The 16,939-nt window shown below is 43.7% G+C and overlaps 1 protein-coding gene across 4 annotated transcripts; it reads left to right on the top strand.

The window, feature by feature from the left end:
- Nucleotides 1-285: 285 nt before the first annotated feature.
- On the top strand, nt 286-14,432 carry LOC114857414 (calcium-independent phospholipase A2-gamma-like). 4 transcript variants are annotated; one of them, XM_029153877.3, is made up of 10 exons: nt 286-446; nt 713-1,996; nt 2,211-2,360; nt 3,005-3,156; nt 3,300-3,394; nt 4,181-4,352; nt 4,573-4,630; nt 4,876-5,070; nt 11,371-11,566; nt 12,706-14,432. In XM_029153877.3, exons 2-10 carry the CDS (start codon nt 782-784, stop codon nt 12,981-12,983), a joined length of 2,511 nt encoding a protein of 836 aa, XP_029009710.1. In that variant the 5' UTR covers nt 286-446; nt 713-781; the 3' UTR covers nt 12,984-14,432. The 4 variants fall into 4 exon arrangements, with proteins under 4 accessions (XP_029009710.1, XP_029009711.1, XP_029009712.1 ...); XM_029153878.3 differs by having other exon boundaries at nt 898-1,996; XM_029153879.3 differs by having other exon boundaries at nt 914-1,996.
- The last annotated feature ends 2,507 nt before the right edge of the window (nt 14,433-16,939 follow it).

Here is a 16,939-nt window from a genome sequence, read left to right on the forward strand (position 1 = left end):
TGGTAAACATTTCGGCAAAAAAATAACACAAGAAGGAGCGAAATTAATCCGAATAAATGTATGTCTTTTTAATGTTTTAAATTTAATAACCTAGATGATTTTTATTTTAGTAGTTTATGATATCAAACTATGTTGGCCGCAAGTCACCCAACAACTGCTCTACTAAGTTAGTTTTGTCCAGTAGGGGCGCAGTAATAGTCATTGAAAAGTCAACGCAACTTCAAAACCACAAAAGAAAAAGAGGCTACGCCAATCACAGCGCATATAGAATATCACGTGTTTATTGTTTTTCTCTGGTCTGACGTCATTTTGGATATAAAGTGTCTCCTCGACCCTTCGCGTTAAATACGTTCTTACAGTTTTATCTTAATTTTGTCGAGGGTGACGACGCAAACATGTGTTTACATGTTTCCTGGCTTTTATGAAACGACGCTTTAAAATAACTGGTATGGCGTTTTTTTTATCTTGCACGGCCTATATTACACTTAGCGAGTTAGCTCGATGTGCAACTGTACTGCACTATGTACTGTAGGTTAGCGCAGCTCGTTTAGCTAACGTTGAATTATTAGTGTTTTTTTTCATTAAGCTGTTAAGGGCTTTACTTGAGAAGTGAAAACACACATTTGTATCGTTTTTCATTTCGTCATTTCACATGACATGTTCACTCTTTTGTTTCCATTCGTTCATCACTTTTTCTGTTATTCATTGCCAGGTTATTGAAAAGGGATTGCATAGATCTAATATTTCTTGTGGAAGAAATCTCCTCGTGTGACCAGAAAGAATGAGTAACAGATGGGCTGCACATACCTGGGTGAAATTGAGAGCATTTATTCTGTGGCAAACCCATGCTCGCAAATCAGCGCCTTCATTTTTATTGTGTGGTACTTCTCACTGTAGGCTTCATGTTCAACAGCCTGTTTTCTACACGGTTGCCTGTGTCAGCTGGAAGCACATCCACCACCCGAAGAGCAGGAGTCGTAGAGGATGGCTTTTTAAAGCAAACCAAATTAGACAGAGACTTGGACTCCACACCAGTCCCATTTATTTGAAAACTTCAGCTTCAAGTTGGTCTGCTGGTTTGAGCCAACACATGTCGCGGGTCAGGAACACTCTAGACTCAGTTTCTAAAGCTGTGAGTGGGACACACACAGAACTTCTCTCCAAAATTGCCAGACTCAAGCCTAATGTTCTAAAAGGGAGAAAAAACGGTGATTTCAAGTCCAATTCAAAAGCTGAGGAGAGTACAATCGCCACCAGTAATGCTGTGCCTGCTTCTACATCGACTCCAACCAAAACATCTGCTGCTACCCCTTCTCTTCCCAGTCCTGGTGCTATGTTTGATGCAAGCGCCACCATTTCTCATCCTCAGAGTTCTACCCAAGAAGCAACCACTTCTACAAATGTAATTGTGCACGAACATAAGGATAAAGGGCTTATGAATGTTGCCCCTGCTGTCGAAGCCAGTTGTGCCACAAAGGAAGAAGAGTGTAAATCTTTACACAATGATCCTGAAAACAAGAGCTTGGCATCCTTACCACCCACTGACCTTTTCCATCCCAGCAACTTTTCTGTCAACCTGGATGAAACCTACAACTATCTTTCCCATCACATCAACTCTTACTTTGGCACCAGTGCAACGACTCAGGGCAAAAAAGTGGATAATGTTGACACAAGTTCTGCTTCTTCTCAGGGTCAACAAAGTAGTGACCTTGTGTCAGTTTCTGGGAAAACAGGCTCAGCAGCTACAGAGAACCCCCCCCTCTCTAAAAAGGGTTTAGGACACTACCTGTCTTACTCTGCTCCAACCGTACAAGCATTTGTGGGAAACTACATTGCTCCCTTGGTACCCAAGTTTAGAACAGGGGAGTCAAAAAGTGCTATTGCAGAGGAAAAAAAGCCCGAAGATGTTTCAGTAAAACAGGGTGAGGCCACAATTAGTAAAGAACAGAAGGCTGCAGATGAGAAAGCCAAGAAACTACTTCTTCAAAGGGAAAAGGTATGTCTATAAACCGTTTTGAATACACCACTACATCAGTTTTAATGTACTTTTTAATAAGAAATCTCTACTAGACTAAATGTGATTCCTATTTCTATTGGTATTTTCATATTTTATTTTGCATAGTTTCTGGCCATAAACATTTGTGGGTTCTAACTAAGACTCGAAGCAAGATCTTATTGGGTTGCACTTTGTTGCCATTTTCATCCCATAGATCATTGCCAGGGTGAGTGTGGACAATCGCACCCGGGCTCTTGTCCAGGCTTTACACCGGGCATCAGATGTAAGGGTCTACATCAGTAGAGTGGAGGATCTCAGCTACCATCTGCTAGAATTCCCTGAGACCCGTGGTGTTGCAGTGAAGGTGATGAATCTAAACAGGCTCTTTTATTAAAAATCTCTTTTTTTATCCAGAACGTTTTCGTCCTTCATCAGTAATGTATCTGATGCTGCTTAGCATTTTAAAAGCATTGGCTCTTATGTCAGCTGTTTTTGACTTGGCTCAGGGCAGCGTTTATAGCAGCATCTCTATTATGCATACATTACAGTAGTATATCTGACATAATGTGATCATAATGTTTATAAAGTAGACAATCGCTCTATGCTTTTCTTTCTGAATTATTTTATGTCAGGGAAAACATGCTGCAGATTTTTCACCAGTGGCAGCAGGTCACATGCTGCTGTGTTCATTGACAAACCCAGTGAACTTTATCTAGACCATATACAGCAGTCTTACCTTTGTCTCAGCTTTATATGTGATGACAGCTTATCCAGCACTACTCTCCTTTATCCAAGGCCACTCTTATTAGTGTAAGAGTGATTTATTCTGTGAAAATCAGACAGTGTTACTTGAAAAGTTGACTTTTCTTTGGAGGCTGTTCTAAATTCAGCAGAGAGACTGCTTGTACATTTCTCTTTTGCACCTCCACATTCTCACTGCATAAGTAAATACATCTCACCACATCGTAATCACGTCTAACTGCCGTGGTGTGTTTATACAATCGTCAGGAAAAAGTTATCCCTTGCCTACTGCGGCTGAAGCAGGCCAGTGACCCAGGCTTGAGGGCAGCAGTCAGAGAAGCCCTGGCTTTGGTGGGCTACCATAAACCTGTTAGGGGCCGTGGTATACGGATCCTTTCAATAGATGGAGGAGGTTTGAGGTACGTTTCCTTGCTTTCTTTGTTTTCTTGGAGTAGCTCACTAAATCAGATATTTTAAATCCATTCACATGTCAGCTGTCATACTTTAAAGCTACTTTATGAGTTGTAGTTTTAACCGTATTTGTCTGTGCTTGTGCTTTCAGAGGAATTCTTGCACTTCAGTCGTTACGGAAGCTGGAAGCCCTGACCGGCAAACCCATTTACAAACTGTTTGATTATATTTGTGGTGTCAGCACAGGTGGGTTGTCCTCTTGCCCTACTTCTGTGTGTGGATTATAAGAGTAGCCTGGCAGCACTGATCACACGCTGACCCATTTGTTGCTCTGCTCTTGTTCTGACCTACATTTTTCTCATCATTAACACTGTTGCTAACCGTCGCTTGCTGCTAAATGATATAGGCCAAATGAAATTAGGTAAAATTTGTTTAAGTAGTTCATGGAATTACAATATTGCAAAGGATGGAATTATTTTGTTTTCAGGATTTTCAAGTAGTTTCATGCATTTACACTAGAGGGTGCTGTAGCCCGTCTGACTACTTCCATGATTCAGTTTGTTTCTGCAGAACATAAAAAAAACTGCATATTATTTTTTTGAGAACATTGGACATGTGAGTTTTGTACTATAATTCTTAATCTCCATCAGTTGAGGGTACCTAATTTTAAGATATAGTAACATGTAATTCACTCATTTAAAACCTGGGCCACATCTTGTTGCTCTGAACTCTCGCATTATTTATGTACCCTATGTCTGTCCTCACAGTTCTGATGTGCCTTTTTAATCCTGTTGGGGAGTCTTAATCAGAAAGACAACGTTGTTTAGAAGAATTTGCCCAGAGTGTAATAGTCATTTAATCCCATTAACTGCTTATGAAGGAATCATTCAAGGATCATGTTTATCTCATCTGATAATCCAGTTATCTTCACATGAATTCCACACCTTGAGAGTAATGGCCAGATTTACATCACCTGCTTATGCTAAAATAATCCTGCTCAATTACCTCCTTGAATCGTTTTCCTTTTTCTAGGTGCTATTCTAGGGTTCATGCTAGGAGTGTTCCAAATCCCTGTGCAAGAATGTGACGATCTTTACCGGAAGCTGGGCTCAGATGTTTTTAAGCAGAACGTTATTGTTGGCACCGTCAAGATGAGCTGGAGTCATGCTTTTTATGACAGTGAAGCCTGGGAGAACATCCTCAAGTCAGTCTCATAGTTTTATTGTTGGGAATCGGGAATGGTAGAGGGTACTGGATGAAAATATTACTAAACTGAAACAGTTTGACACACTTAGTGCTGATGGTTATTAGCATATACAGTATGCAGGATAATTTGTAAAGCTTGCAGATGTTTTAAGAAATGTGATTATTCACCAAAATTCACCAAGCCAGATAATAGCATTGCGCGCTTCTTCCATCAACAGAGAGAAAATGGGCTCTCACCTTCTGGTGGAAACTTCAAGAAACCGTGAATGCCCCAAGGTGAGCTTTAGCAGACTGACTATTTCCTCCCTCCTGTTCTGATCTAGCTCTGAACAGTGAGCCTTTTCCTCATCTTCTCCACAGAAACATTGCAAAGACAGCTCCTTTCTTTATCTCAATCTTGTGTGTTTCTGCAAGACAAGTAGAAGGGAAATCTACTCTAAAGCCATATGTGAATAATGAGTTGTGAATTTAAAAAGCACCTAGAACAAAGTGAAGTGGTCTTTCGTTTCTTTTACGTATAGGTGGCAGCAGTGAGCACCGTCGTCAACAGGGGCACCCCTCTGAGGGCATACGTGTTCAGGAACTACAACCTGCTGCCCGGGGTGCGCTCACACTACCTGGGAGGATGCCAGCACCAGCTCTGGGAGGCCATCCGAGCCTCATCAGCAGCACCTGGGTATTTCCAGGAGTTCACCTTGGGGAATGACGTCCACCAGGTCAGTCCCATTGACAACAGTAACAGAGCATTAAATGCTTTATAGTGTTTGGAAACCTTTGCTTGGTCACTACTACTAGGTTTATTTTTACTTTCCTCCCTATATTCAGTTTCAGTCGTACAATATATTTACTCGCCTCGACCTTACAAGTTAACTGAAGTCCTCTGCCACTCTAGTACAGTGTCTTATTGGTCTGCTGGATTCAAATGCTGGACAGTTTGTATTGACTGTGGATGGTTTGAAGGATTTTGGGAAGCCTAATGAGAAAAATCCTCTGCGCAGCAAGCAGTGGGGATGAACTCCATTTCCTCGCTGTCGGTGTTTATTTCCAGTCAGTTACATTTTGACAGGAGAGTGAGGGTTAGCGCTGCAGTGAGACACTCTTAAATCCATCTTCACTAAACAGGTATGCATTAGCCATCAGTAATATAACAAACTGCCAGGCGTGTTTTTACTGATCAATATGCATAGCTTCAACGTTCGCCTCATCCTTAAAGTAAGGGCTTATTCCATGTCAGTAAAATACGTGGTGCAAAAATCAAGGCAAGAAATCACACAGCAGGACATATATGTTCTACTCTTGGTTGTGTATTCAGCTTAAGTAGTATTTGACCTGTCACATAGTGTATGTCAAGAGATTGTTAAATTAAGATTCAAAAGACAGATATGGTGAGAAAATTGACAAACACAATATAGATTCGTAGCGGCACACGTGTTTGTATAGAAGGAAATCTCACGTGGGCTGCTCCCTCGCGCTTAATTGGAAGCTATTTCCTGTGAAGGTGAATGGGGGTGTGCAGCAGAAGAGAATGAAAGAGACTGGATGATGAAAACCCACCTGTGGTGTGAGATTTGCCCAGCCTATGTGTAGCAGGTCTCACGCTACTCTCAAATGAATAAATTAGCCCAGCGCTGCTCCTCAGTCACGCGCCGCTGTGTAACCGCTACATCTGCCTTGTTAAGACGAAAAGGACTGACAGTCTAATTATGGGAGTGCGATTCTAAACACTGTTAGTTAGCTGCCGGCAGGAAACCTCCTGCTGTGATAAAATGAGTCACCATCACAGATTCATATACTGTATTTAATTCATTTGACATGAATTCAGTTAGAAAAAGTGTTTCTTTTTCATTACACAGCTGTCAAACAAAATCCACAAGTGAAAGAGTGAAGGAAGTTCTGACGTAGTATCAAGCACTGTTTTTATTCTGTTGCTGAGTTTAGCTTTGAGTAGGATGAGCCTCCGTGACTGACTTCTCTAAGCTTCTGTTTTTAAAAAAATAACTAAGCTATAAACATTTTTTTAATGAAGGTGCACAGACATTAAATGCCTTAATGGCACATACTCAGGAGCTGCCTTAACTTTCTGTGCTGATGATCTACTGTAGGATGACGTTAAGCAGCAGTTTCTATTATGACGTTTTTTCTAACATGATGCATCGAGCCTCCAAACGCTGGCCAGTTTTGGAAGCCCTGCATCCTGAAGAATGTGAACACTGGCTTCTGCGCGTAAGCATGACATGCTGTCTGTGTGATGTCAGGATTCTCAGCAGAGTTGGTCATCTTGCTCTTTTCCACAAACACCCACAGAGTTTTCCACTTAGTTGAATCACACAGTCACCCTTTTGTATGCTGCGCTGCAACGCCGTGTGCTGAGCGAATGCCAGAATTCTCAAGCAGCGCTCCAAGAAAGTTGTGATTGTTCATTGATGTTTCTGTGATTCTTACCGGCGCAGGAATCTGACAGAGACAGAGGTTTAGAGTCGGAATGGCTACGTTTGGGGGAATTGAATCTTGGAGCAAGACCTTTGAAGCAGAGCAGCTATAGTATTATCAAAGCCTCTGACTTGAAGCCATAGCCTTTGAGAGGATGCCTTGGTTGGTAGGAAAAGAGTGGAAAACGGAGCAGATCAGGGCAGAAGGGAAGTGCATGTTCCCGGTTAAAGGTCTAGTTATTACAAAGGTTGTGGACGTATATTTTCAATCAATGCCAGGTCACGTGAAGAGTGCCCAGTTTTTTGTCTGCCTTGTTGCCATAGCATCTCCTGAAGCGCCCATCTCTGCCACCACTGATGGTGGGATCCGTGGACCGACACCCCCAGTGTGAGCTCTTAGGGTCTCAAAGAAGCCACCACTCTTTGGGAGGAAGTCTTCAAACAGCCAGAAAGGGGAAGGTCACATCAGCAGTGCCATATGGTTTTGTCACTGATGAATGACAGAGGGAATGAGTCATAAATGAGGCTAAGAAGTCATTTAATGTGGCAGCTTGAGCTAAAACAGTTAGATTTTTTGTGAAGGTCTCATAATTACTGTGTCATTTCAAAAGTGCTGTTCTACAGATGCCAACTTGTCAGACGATCCTTTTCTCTTTTTACGTCATAAAGGGCACTAGATGTTATGTTGGAGGCCCCGGGAAGCAATACACAGGATAAGTCAGAGCCTTTAACCACTTCATCCTCCCCTTTAAGCTCCACTGCAGGAGGATGGAGCCCGACTGCAGACAGACTAAGGATCCTGTCCCTTGAGTATAATCACTCAAACACACACACAGATTTCTCATTGTCACATTTGCGCGGCTTCCTCATTGACGACTCTTTGTTCTGTCGTACACGTTTTCACACACACGCACAAACGCATGATTGCGCCGGCATACTTGTTTGGGGATTAGGTCGGCCCACTGATTATGTTGACTGACTGCTGCGCGGAAGCTTTCCCAAATCTTCCTCCATCTCCAGCCGCTTTGCCGTTTCATAGCACACCAGCAGAGACTTCTTAGAATGAGTCGCGCCTCTACACCTTGCAATACAGGGTATTGGTATGCAAGTGCATGTTCAGCCACCTCTCCTCCAGCACAGCAGGGAAATTAGCCACAAATTGTCCAGTAGATGGTTTATTGTGATGGACAGTAACATTATGCTTTCTAATATGAAGTTGTCAAATATCTACATAAAGCCTCAAGAGAGTGTGCAGCCTCAAGTAAATATGAATGAGGGGTTTCAGTGCTCATTTATATCACTGTACCAGTTGTCACGGTGTAATCTGAAGGGCTGCAGCTGGCAGACATGGCTCTTTTATTCAATACTGGCTGTACATGTGTGGGGAGAAAGGTAACTGTGTGCAGTAGATCTCAGTTGCTCGGCCCGCCTGGGGCAGAGTCGGGCCCCTCCTCTATCGACAGCCTGGGAAGATGACTTGAACCTCAATATGACCTTTGGGGCCAATAAAGCAAAAAGGCGAGGAGCAGAACGGTTCGACGTAATCACACAATGTGGCGTGAAGACCCCTGCCTTGACCTTGTTGCCACTTAAGAGTGATACTGCCGTTGAATCCTCGTGTCACTCACATTCCTGTGGATGGTAACAGTAGCATTTACGTGCACCGGATGCTGCTCATTCCACTTAATGAGAAGATTTACTGTTCTTAGGTGGCGACACTGTGAATGAATTTAAGATTTATGCAAAGTGTTGGGACGCGATCGACTTTATTTTAATGGCATCCTAATTATGTACTTTGACCAATGATGTGCCAATATGTGGATAACTGGTTATTGTGACAGGCTTGAGGAAACGAGTGAGCCCCTGATTCTTCACTGAGCGACGTCCTAATAAATCATGACAGAGTTTCCTGCCTCAGTGTTTAGCCTTGTCAAAGAAGACATCGTAATGACAGCAGCTGCTCATCGGGGGCCGTGATATGAATTCCAAAGCCTCACCTTAATTAGATTTGAGCACGCACTCTGTTCTCTGCCGTGTTGCAGCCACTCAGTGTGACCCTCACGCAGGCCAACGTTGAGGTCTTCCCCTGGGTTAGAGAGCGGGAGAGACGCAGAGGCACAGTGGCTGTATGAAGAGGATGAAGTTTGCTGTCCCAGCTAATGTGAGCCGACATACACCCGAGCGTGAAATGACTTTTACTGATCCTGAAGATAGCACCTCTTTCCTATTCAAATCAGCACTCCCCCTCTAAGACAGCTTAAACTGGCACAATGACGATAAGCTCCCAAAAGTTAATGGCAGTGGAAACATTTCAAATAGAGCCATAAATTGTGCAAGTCTTCATTTTGTTTATTTATCATAGTCTATGTCATCGGAGTAGTTTCATTCCACAAAAACGTTTTTTTTTTAAATGTTTTATTTTAATTGGCTGAAGGAGTTCAGGCGGCTCCCATAGGTGTCAGGAGGCCTAATTAGTTGAGAACCTGCTTTTGTTTGTGTGCAGAAGAAATAAGACTGATAATGGCTGATTCAAAATCAGCCTTTAGACCCTGGAGGGCCGAACGGAGGCCAGCCGAGCTGTGATCCTCTGGGGTGTCAGCAACAGTCTCCATCGGCATCAAAGGACGCCGTCGAAGGAAATCTCTTAGACTTTCAGGAAGCCAGCATTCAACGTTGGCATTTCCAGATTTTGCTTCCTCTCAGCGTCTGGGGTCAGACAGCCTCTAGACGCTCTTGATTGACAGGGTGCACCCACGGAGGACATTTATTTGTTGACCGACTGCGCGGTTTTCTGTGGGATCAGGTCATTGTATATACAGGCAGCATTACAGCTCGAAATCCTTACAAATGGAAATGACCTTTGGCTCGAGTCGTGCTGTTTGTTTGACAGACAGCTTGAGTTTGGCTGTTTTTTCTATGGAAAGCTCATTTGCAGTTTGGCCTAAGTCAATCATTGTCTCTAACGTGACTGCTGATCCAATAAGGCTCTTGTGTGAGAATGTGGCGTTGGGCCAACGGCGGACACCTCCGTGAGAAGCCAGACTTCACACTCTCCTTATGTGGAACTTCATACCCTACCCATCTCTGACGTTTGTCTATTCTCAACTCCTTAAAGGCATGGACTCTGCTCACCAGCTCTGAGTCGCTCCGGCAGGTGCACTAAAACGGAGACAAGTTGAAGCATTCAGCTCTGGGACTCACAGACGCATTGTGTGCTTGGCTCCTAGTGTTACACGCCTGGTTCTGTGTGCCTGGCTGGTCACTGCCTGGGTAACTTGCCTCCAGCTATCAGCACAAAGAACCCATAACTGGACCCAGACCGCCGCCATAATTGCCGCTGAGTTCAGAAAACGGAGCCTCTTTCAGTGGCGTGACTGATAAAAAAAAAACAAAAAACTGCTTAGTTGTTTTGTTTCCAGCTGGGTTCGTCTGGTGCTCACTGCAGAGCAAGTCTCCTCTAAGTCTCCATTAGGAACAGCTCCAATGCAGGCATTTACGGCCTCTTCTGTGATTCATTTCTCAGTTTGCCAGACGCCCTACTGGTGCATAATGACTCGCCTTGGACAAACGACCGCATCAGCACTTCTGCTCTGTAGCAGAGTGAAACCCTCTTTTTGTCTCTTCCATCTCCGGCAGCGAGATGTCTGCTCTATCTGTTAATACCTAACCTCCAGTATAAGGCTTTTAAATAATTCACTTCGTACATTATCATAACAGATCACTTCCACCAATTAAAGATGCTTCCTCTATAATTTTCATCACTATGTTTTGATTGTCAAGTTACACTTCAATATAACAACTATTAGAAAGTATACAGAAAGTATGGGCTGTGATTAACAGTATTTTTGTTGATGATTTGTTTGTGAAATGGACCACAATCAATTTTACATTTTGCGGTACAGGTTTTAAAATATTCATACAGTCGATGGTGAATCCAAGATATAACGTTTAGTTGGAGTCTTAACAGTGCTGCCTGGGAAACTAATGCAGGAAATATGAAGTTCCCTCCTCTCTTCTCTTCAATCCTTAACTTGACAAATGCTGTCAGGAACTTGTACCATCGTTATTAAACGCGCTGACTGTAAGCAGGCGCGAGCCTGGGATCAAACATGCACATACAAATAGTCCCATAAACAAGCACTCTTCCCCTCTGCGTGTCCCCAGACACCAGGGGCCCCGCGGCTCCCACCCACCAGCCTGGTGTCTTTAATGAGCGCTGGCCCCGCTGTGTTTGATCCTGCTGCCAGCCCGCGGCCCCTCACCCTCATGCCTATTTAACAGACCCCACAGCCTCTCCAGTTACTCCCCCATTGCCTTGGGTACACTATAGATCCAAAGAAGGAGCACTTCTAGGCAGTTGTTCGATATCAAAGCCAATCTGATTGTGAGAGAAAAGAGGAATAAAAACCACACAGCTTCGGTCTTTACTTTGTAGCTTCGAAACCACATGTGTTCTTTGTTTTAGACTTCATTCATTCATTGCTTAAATTTGTGTTGCGTTTTTAAGTTACAATTGTCAATTTACTGGTTTCCCATTAACCGCTCATAAAAGCCTTTAACGCAGCACTTGTTCTTAATCCTTCACAGGACGGAGGCCTGCTGATTAACAACCCCACAGCGCTGGCTATCCATGAGTCCAAGTGTTTGTGGCCCAACGCACCCTTGGAGTGTGTGGTGTCACTGGGCACCGGCCGCTTCGAAACCCCGGGCCGAACGAATGCCACCTACACCAGTCTCAAAACTAAAATCACAAACGTCATCAGCAGCGCCACAGACACCGAGGGTAAGACAGTGACTGCGAACTCTTTAGTGTCATGTAATTCATTACACCACTGCTCCAAAGGTGTGTTATATTGTTGATTCAGTTCAACTTGTAACACTGTAACCACAAATCCACTGGCAGACAGGTGAAAGGACCCAGAAATCATGTCATCATCAGTCAAAAGATGAAAGTTGCCAGAGAGTCCTCTGGTTACTCTATGTGGACCAGTGTGACCAGTGTGACCTGCTGGCAGCGCTGATCTAGCTACATTTTCATAATTATGTCAACATCTGAAGATTAAATTGTAGAGGTGGATTAACTGTGCTCCATGTCTCTGCGTCATCATGGAGCAGCGCAGGCTGACGTTGTGCTGGACGGGCCTCTTTTGTCTCCTTATCACCTCTGGACACAGCACCTCTGCTGGGCCTAAATGTGGCTCGGCCCCTCCCTGTTGCTGCTGCTGTGCTGGAGCGTGTGACCTAGATGCGTCTCCGCACTTGTTCCTCCTGTGTTTGGATTTAAGCCTTCCCCCGGCTCTCCGACGGGCTTTGTCCTTTAGAAAGAGCAGATTAGCGAGTATGTTTATCACAGATTTTTTTGTTTTGTTTCGGTCTCTCGGAAGCTTCCATTCTGTTCCCGCATTCGTAAGTTTCTTGCTCTGTCTTAGGTGTACAGTATCTAGTATTTGTAACAAGACACTTGACCAAGCTATTCATCTTTGTTTACTGCTGATTCATTATGAATGCAGAATAATTGTCCCCAAACGACTCTAATTCTAGAACATGATTACTTGTTTTATTTGCTTCCTCAAAGGCAGCTTGTTTTAATGGGATCCATGTTTGGACCCCTTAACTGTGAAACTATTGTGGGAGCAACTTTCTGCATCCTTCAGGCATATTTACTGTTATTTTTACCCTCTACTTGTTTGTATGCGTTTCAGACACAGCAGCTGAAAACTGACAAGCCAGATATTTTTACTTTGTATTACCTCACGCTTTGAGCCCTGGGCACGTACACGTGACTCTTTCTCAGGAATAAGACAAGCCTTGACTTTTCCATGCCCTTTTCACTCTTAACACAGAATTTGCACATCTGTGAACTATTAAAGAGTTAATGATGTGTTTATGATTGTTCGTTTTTTTTTACACACTTCCCTCCAGAGGTTCACACCATGCTCGACGCCTTTCTGCCCGCCGACACGTATTTCCGCTTCAACCCGTACATTAGTGAGGACATCTCCATGGACGAGAACCGGCAGGAGAAGCTCAACATGCTGCAGGCCGAGGGCGCCCGCTACCTGGAGAAGAACGAGCAGAAGCTGCAGAAGGTCGCCCGCATCCTCACCCAGGAGAAGGGCTCCGTCCAGAGGGTGGCGGAGTGGCTCAGGTTCAAGGCCGACATGTACAACGGTCTGTCTCTGTATCCCTCCAAGTCCTAAATCCAGCATAAGCCACTTTTACCTCAAACGGAAACTTTCCCCTTCTTCTTAATTACCTGGAGTGTCATTTTTCCGTGATTAAGGTCTCGTAGTTGCTAACTTATTGACCTGTATGTCTAAATGCACAAGGTGATGCGGCCAACATGCCAAACACTAGTTTCTCCTCAGTCATGCTTCACTTTTAACGATACATTTGTGTGTTTGCCGTTCAAGATGTGGTTATTGGGGCTGTTTGAAGTGAAGGATGCTGCCAACATTTCAGGATTAGACTGGAAACCGAGGCTAACAGCTGGTGCGGTCTACTGGAAACAGACTCCGCCTACAGAGGTGCATTAACCCCACCACCTCTTCACTGTAGCTACATGTTTAGCCTACACCTTTCACTTAATTAGTAGGAAACCAAGTAAGCATCGTTTCTAAAACCTATTGCTTGTAAAAAAAAAAAAAAAAAAAAGGCCCTGTGGTCGGTCCTAAATGTTTTTACAATGGGAGCACTTTTTAAACCACGTGGTTCTTTTACACAAGTGTCATTTCAGTCAGCGTAAACTCACCATCCTGTGTTGTTTTTTTGAACAGAAACATGCCTGAAGGGGATTTTTATCATTAATGTTGTGTTTGTTGATCTAAGCTGCCAACGCTGTAAAACAGGAATGTAACGGAATGACTGAAAAACATTTTTTTTGTAAATGGTCTCGAGGATAATCAAACATTTGCACATTAACAATGCAGCTACTGGTCAACTGTGTAATTCTATGTTTTAGTTTATGAGACCTCCTTGTTTTATGCAACATGTTTTACTCACTAACGTCTAAAACCTGCAGCAAAGTATAAGATGGAAGATTTACTCTGATATTTAATTCTAATATATAATATAGTTATCTTTTAGCTCTATTGAATAATGATGGTTTACTATGTACACCCTATAATTGCCCATGGAGGAGCCTCTGCTTCCTACTGATATAACGCATGTGTTATTTTAGCTCCAGTGTCTTCAGTTGACACTTTTGTCAGTGCATGTTCGATTGTCTGTTTGCTTTTACGGATTCCCCACTGGCGATGCACATGTTCTGCTCTGTCCTCCGTCTCCCCTCTGTCTCTTTGATGCCTCTCCTCAAAAACTTGACGCATCGCTACTGCATTTCAATCTCCGCTCTGCTGTATTATCGCCGTTGTTGAAGTTTTGCAGCTTGTGACTGAAGCGCCCACGTTGAAATGACAATGCTTGGCTGAAAAGGATCGCGTGTTGCCGCGTGTTGCCGCGTTTTGCACCGTGCGTGTTTATTTCCATGCCTGACCCGGTCGAGTACTGTTTACAGAGTAATGTGTCGTTCACACCCAGAGGACCTGATGTAAATGGACGCAGATCAATATAATTCCACTGTTCTCCTGTTGGTCATGTGTAAAGACTCTTTGAGAGTGTGTGTAATTAAAACCCATCACTGAACCTTGCTCCGTCTTGCTTCCTAATTATGTGAAGATTAGCTGGTTCTAATCAGAGGATCGTTTTAGGCAGAAGGAAACATGCAGATATTACGGTGCTAAGTTGTACTCACAGCAGCTTAATTACTCCAACAGAGATCTGGACTGATACACAGCCTCTTCTCAATTTCCAAGGTGCTTGGCTTCATTAGTGGCACATTTCGATTTAGACAAGTAAAGCTGCAGGCACGTCTGGATGTTTTCCCTCTGACTCAAATATGTGATTTGCTGTGTGTAAATGTGTTTTTTTTTTTTTTCTTGTTCAGCAAAAGGTAATTTAAAGGGCCGTGTCCCTGAGCTACCTGTCATAAAGGAGAGGAAGGCCAGATGAGATGACTGAGCACGGCTGCGATCAGACACCTGGGTAACAGCCCTGTCCACTGATGGATGGCGCTTCCCTCCAGCGTAAACACGGTGCTCTGACACAGTTCTTGACCGGCTGCTCACACGCACGAAAACACAGCGGCGGCAGACGGTGGAGGACGCGGCGAACCACATCAGCAGTCCGAGAAGGACGCGATGCAGCGTGTAGGCCGCACTCCTACGTTGTCTTATCACAGAGGAAGCAAATAGAAACGGTATCTGAAATCTGAACGGGATGCGATGACTCAGTCGGTGTAAGTACTGAGCCGCCAGCGCGAAGATGACCGCGCCTTCGCTCGGTAAAATATTATGTCTTCAGAGATTTTGATCTGGCTCATTCGTGTATTTTCGATTTAGAGCGAAGTGGAAGAAAAGCAGATAAAGGAGAATAATGCCGTCTCCTTGACGCACAGACTTATCGCTGGGCAATTTATTAAGATTAAGTACTTTGAAAGTGTGGTCAGCAGAAAATAAAGAAACGTTCTGTCCTGTACAACAGAGACGCAGAAGCAGATTAGGCTGCTGATGCCTGAATGTGTGCACATAATCACCAGGCCCTGCTGTTCATCAGTGAAACTCCTTTTATCTTTATTAGAAATTACTTGATATTTTTCACCAGAGAGATTTATTCTTTTAATCATTATGGCAACACAGCACCACAAATCAGAGGATTAAGAAGCCCAGGAGGAAAACAATCCTCTCATTTATGATCCTCTTTATTATTATCGTATAACAACAGGCACGATTGATTCTTGCTTATATTTGGTTTAAAATTTTTACAGTTGTACAAGGGCAATAAAAACATAAAAACAAATTTACATTTATACTTTAAATGTCTAAATGGCCAATTTTAAGAAATAAACATGACATAATGGCATCTGCTTCATTTGTGAGAGTTTTGGAGACACGCTGTAAAAACTGTACATTTTATTACGCTTTTGCGTAAGAATCTACCTTGTTTGATGCCAGAGTTCAGATAAGTACATGTTACCTGCACATCCAACAGATTAGTCGCTGACACACGCGGGGGTCCCTGTGGTGGATTTACTGGATTCATGTCATGCTCCTGCCCCCTGTGTGTTAACACAATTAGGGAGCCAGTAAATGATGCTCCCACTCAATAGAGAGAAGTCTTAATATAATAATGCAGCAGGCAGAGAGAGGAAGTGCATCCTCCCCTGATGTAAAGAGATCTGACTCACAAACTTGCCCCACGGCAGTAATCACATGGCTTATTAGATTTCTTTTGCACCTTTGGCCAAACCTCTGGATTGTGAATATAAATACAATCTTCCAGTCTGTGCTGGGAACGTGTCACTGGGAGGTTCTGACACTGTTCTGTGTTTGCTGCTCTGTAGTAAATGTTCATTCTCGGGGTGGCTGCTACTCAACCAACCCCAACCCCGTTTAGCTGCAGCAAATAAACCCTGCTCATTAGCACTTAATGAGTTTCGGAGAAGGCGGCTGATCTTCAGATAAGATTTAAAGAATTTAATTTAAATATATGATTACCAGCACAAAAAACACACGAAGCACACGATCAATAATATGATAAATCCTAATAAACACACGTTGTCTGGAATCTCTGGCTCATTTATGATGTGTCTACACACAATCACCCCACGTATGTGATGTTGTTTTGATGTCAGGTCGGACTCTGCTGATCTGTGTTAATCACACTTCGGAGCGGAGCTGGGTCACTTTATGGTCGGCTTGCTGCCGCCGCTGCATCTGTTGTCTGCAGAATAACAAGGAACAACACTGGACGTGTGAAGAAAACAGGCCCGGATGAGTCCCGCTCTCCTCCACAACAACCGCGTGCGCAGATTTGCATCTCGGCGAGGCGAGGACTTCAAGTCTCTGCTGCAGGAGAACACATGATAATTGGAGTTCGCAGCGATGCAGAGATGCTCTCCTCCGGTGGGTCTCTGCGTTTCAACACAGGATTCACTTTAAGACTCGTCGCAGACTGATGTGCGTTACGTTACGTATCCTTGAACCTGCGGAGATCCCTCCGAGTATGCTGCAGATGATACGCAGGAGAGAAATTAAAAGCATACTTTAATGAGATTCCAGAGCTTTGCAGACGTGTCTGGAGGCAATCTTAAATGAGA

This window comes from Betta splendens, chromosome 6 (genome assembly GCF_900634795.4).
Source record: "Betta splendens chromosome 6, fBetSpl5.4, whole genome shotgun sequence".
In the NCBI taxonomy this organism is placed as follows: Eukaryota; Metazoa; Chordata; class Actinopteri; order Anabantiformes; family Osphronemidae; genus Betta; species Betta splendens.

What these genes read in the sequence shown, in the direction of transcription:
- LOC114857414 (XM_029153877.3), top strand. Translation starts at nt 782, where the DNA reads ATGAGTAACAGATGGGCTGCACATACCTGGGTGAAATTGAGAGCATTT. An exon ending in CCCGTGGTGTTGCAGTGAAG is followed by an intron (nt 2,361 to 3,004) that starts GTGATGAATCTA and finishes TACAATCGTCAG; the next exon opens with GAAAAAGTTATCCCTTGCCT. An exon ending in GCCTGGGAGAACATCCTCAA is followed by an intron (nt 4,353 to 4,572) that starts GTCAGTCTCATA and finishes TTCCATCAACAG; the next exon opens with AGAGAAAATGGGCTCTCACC.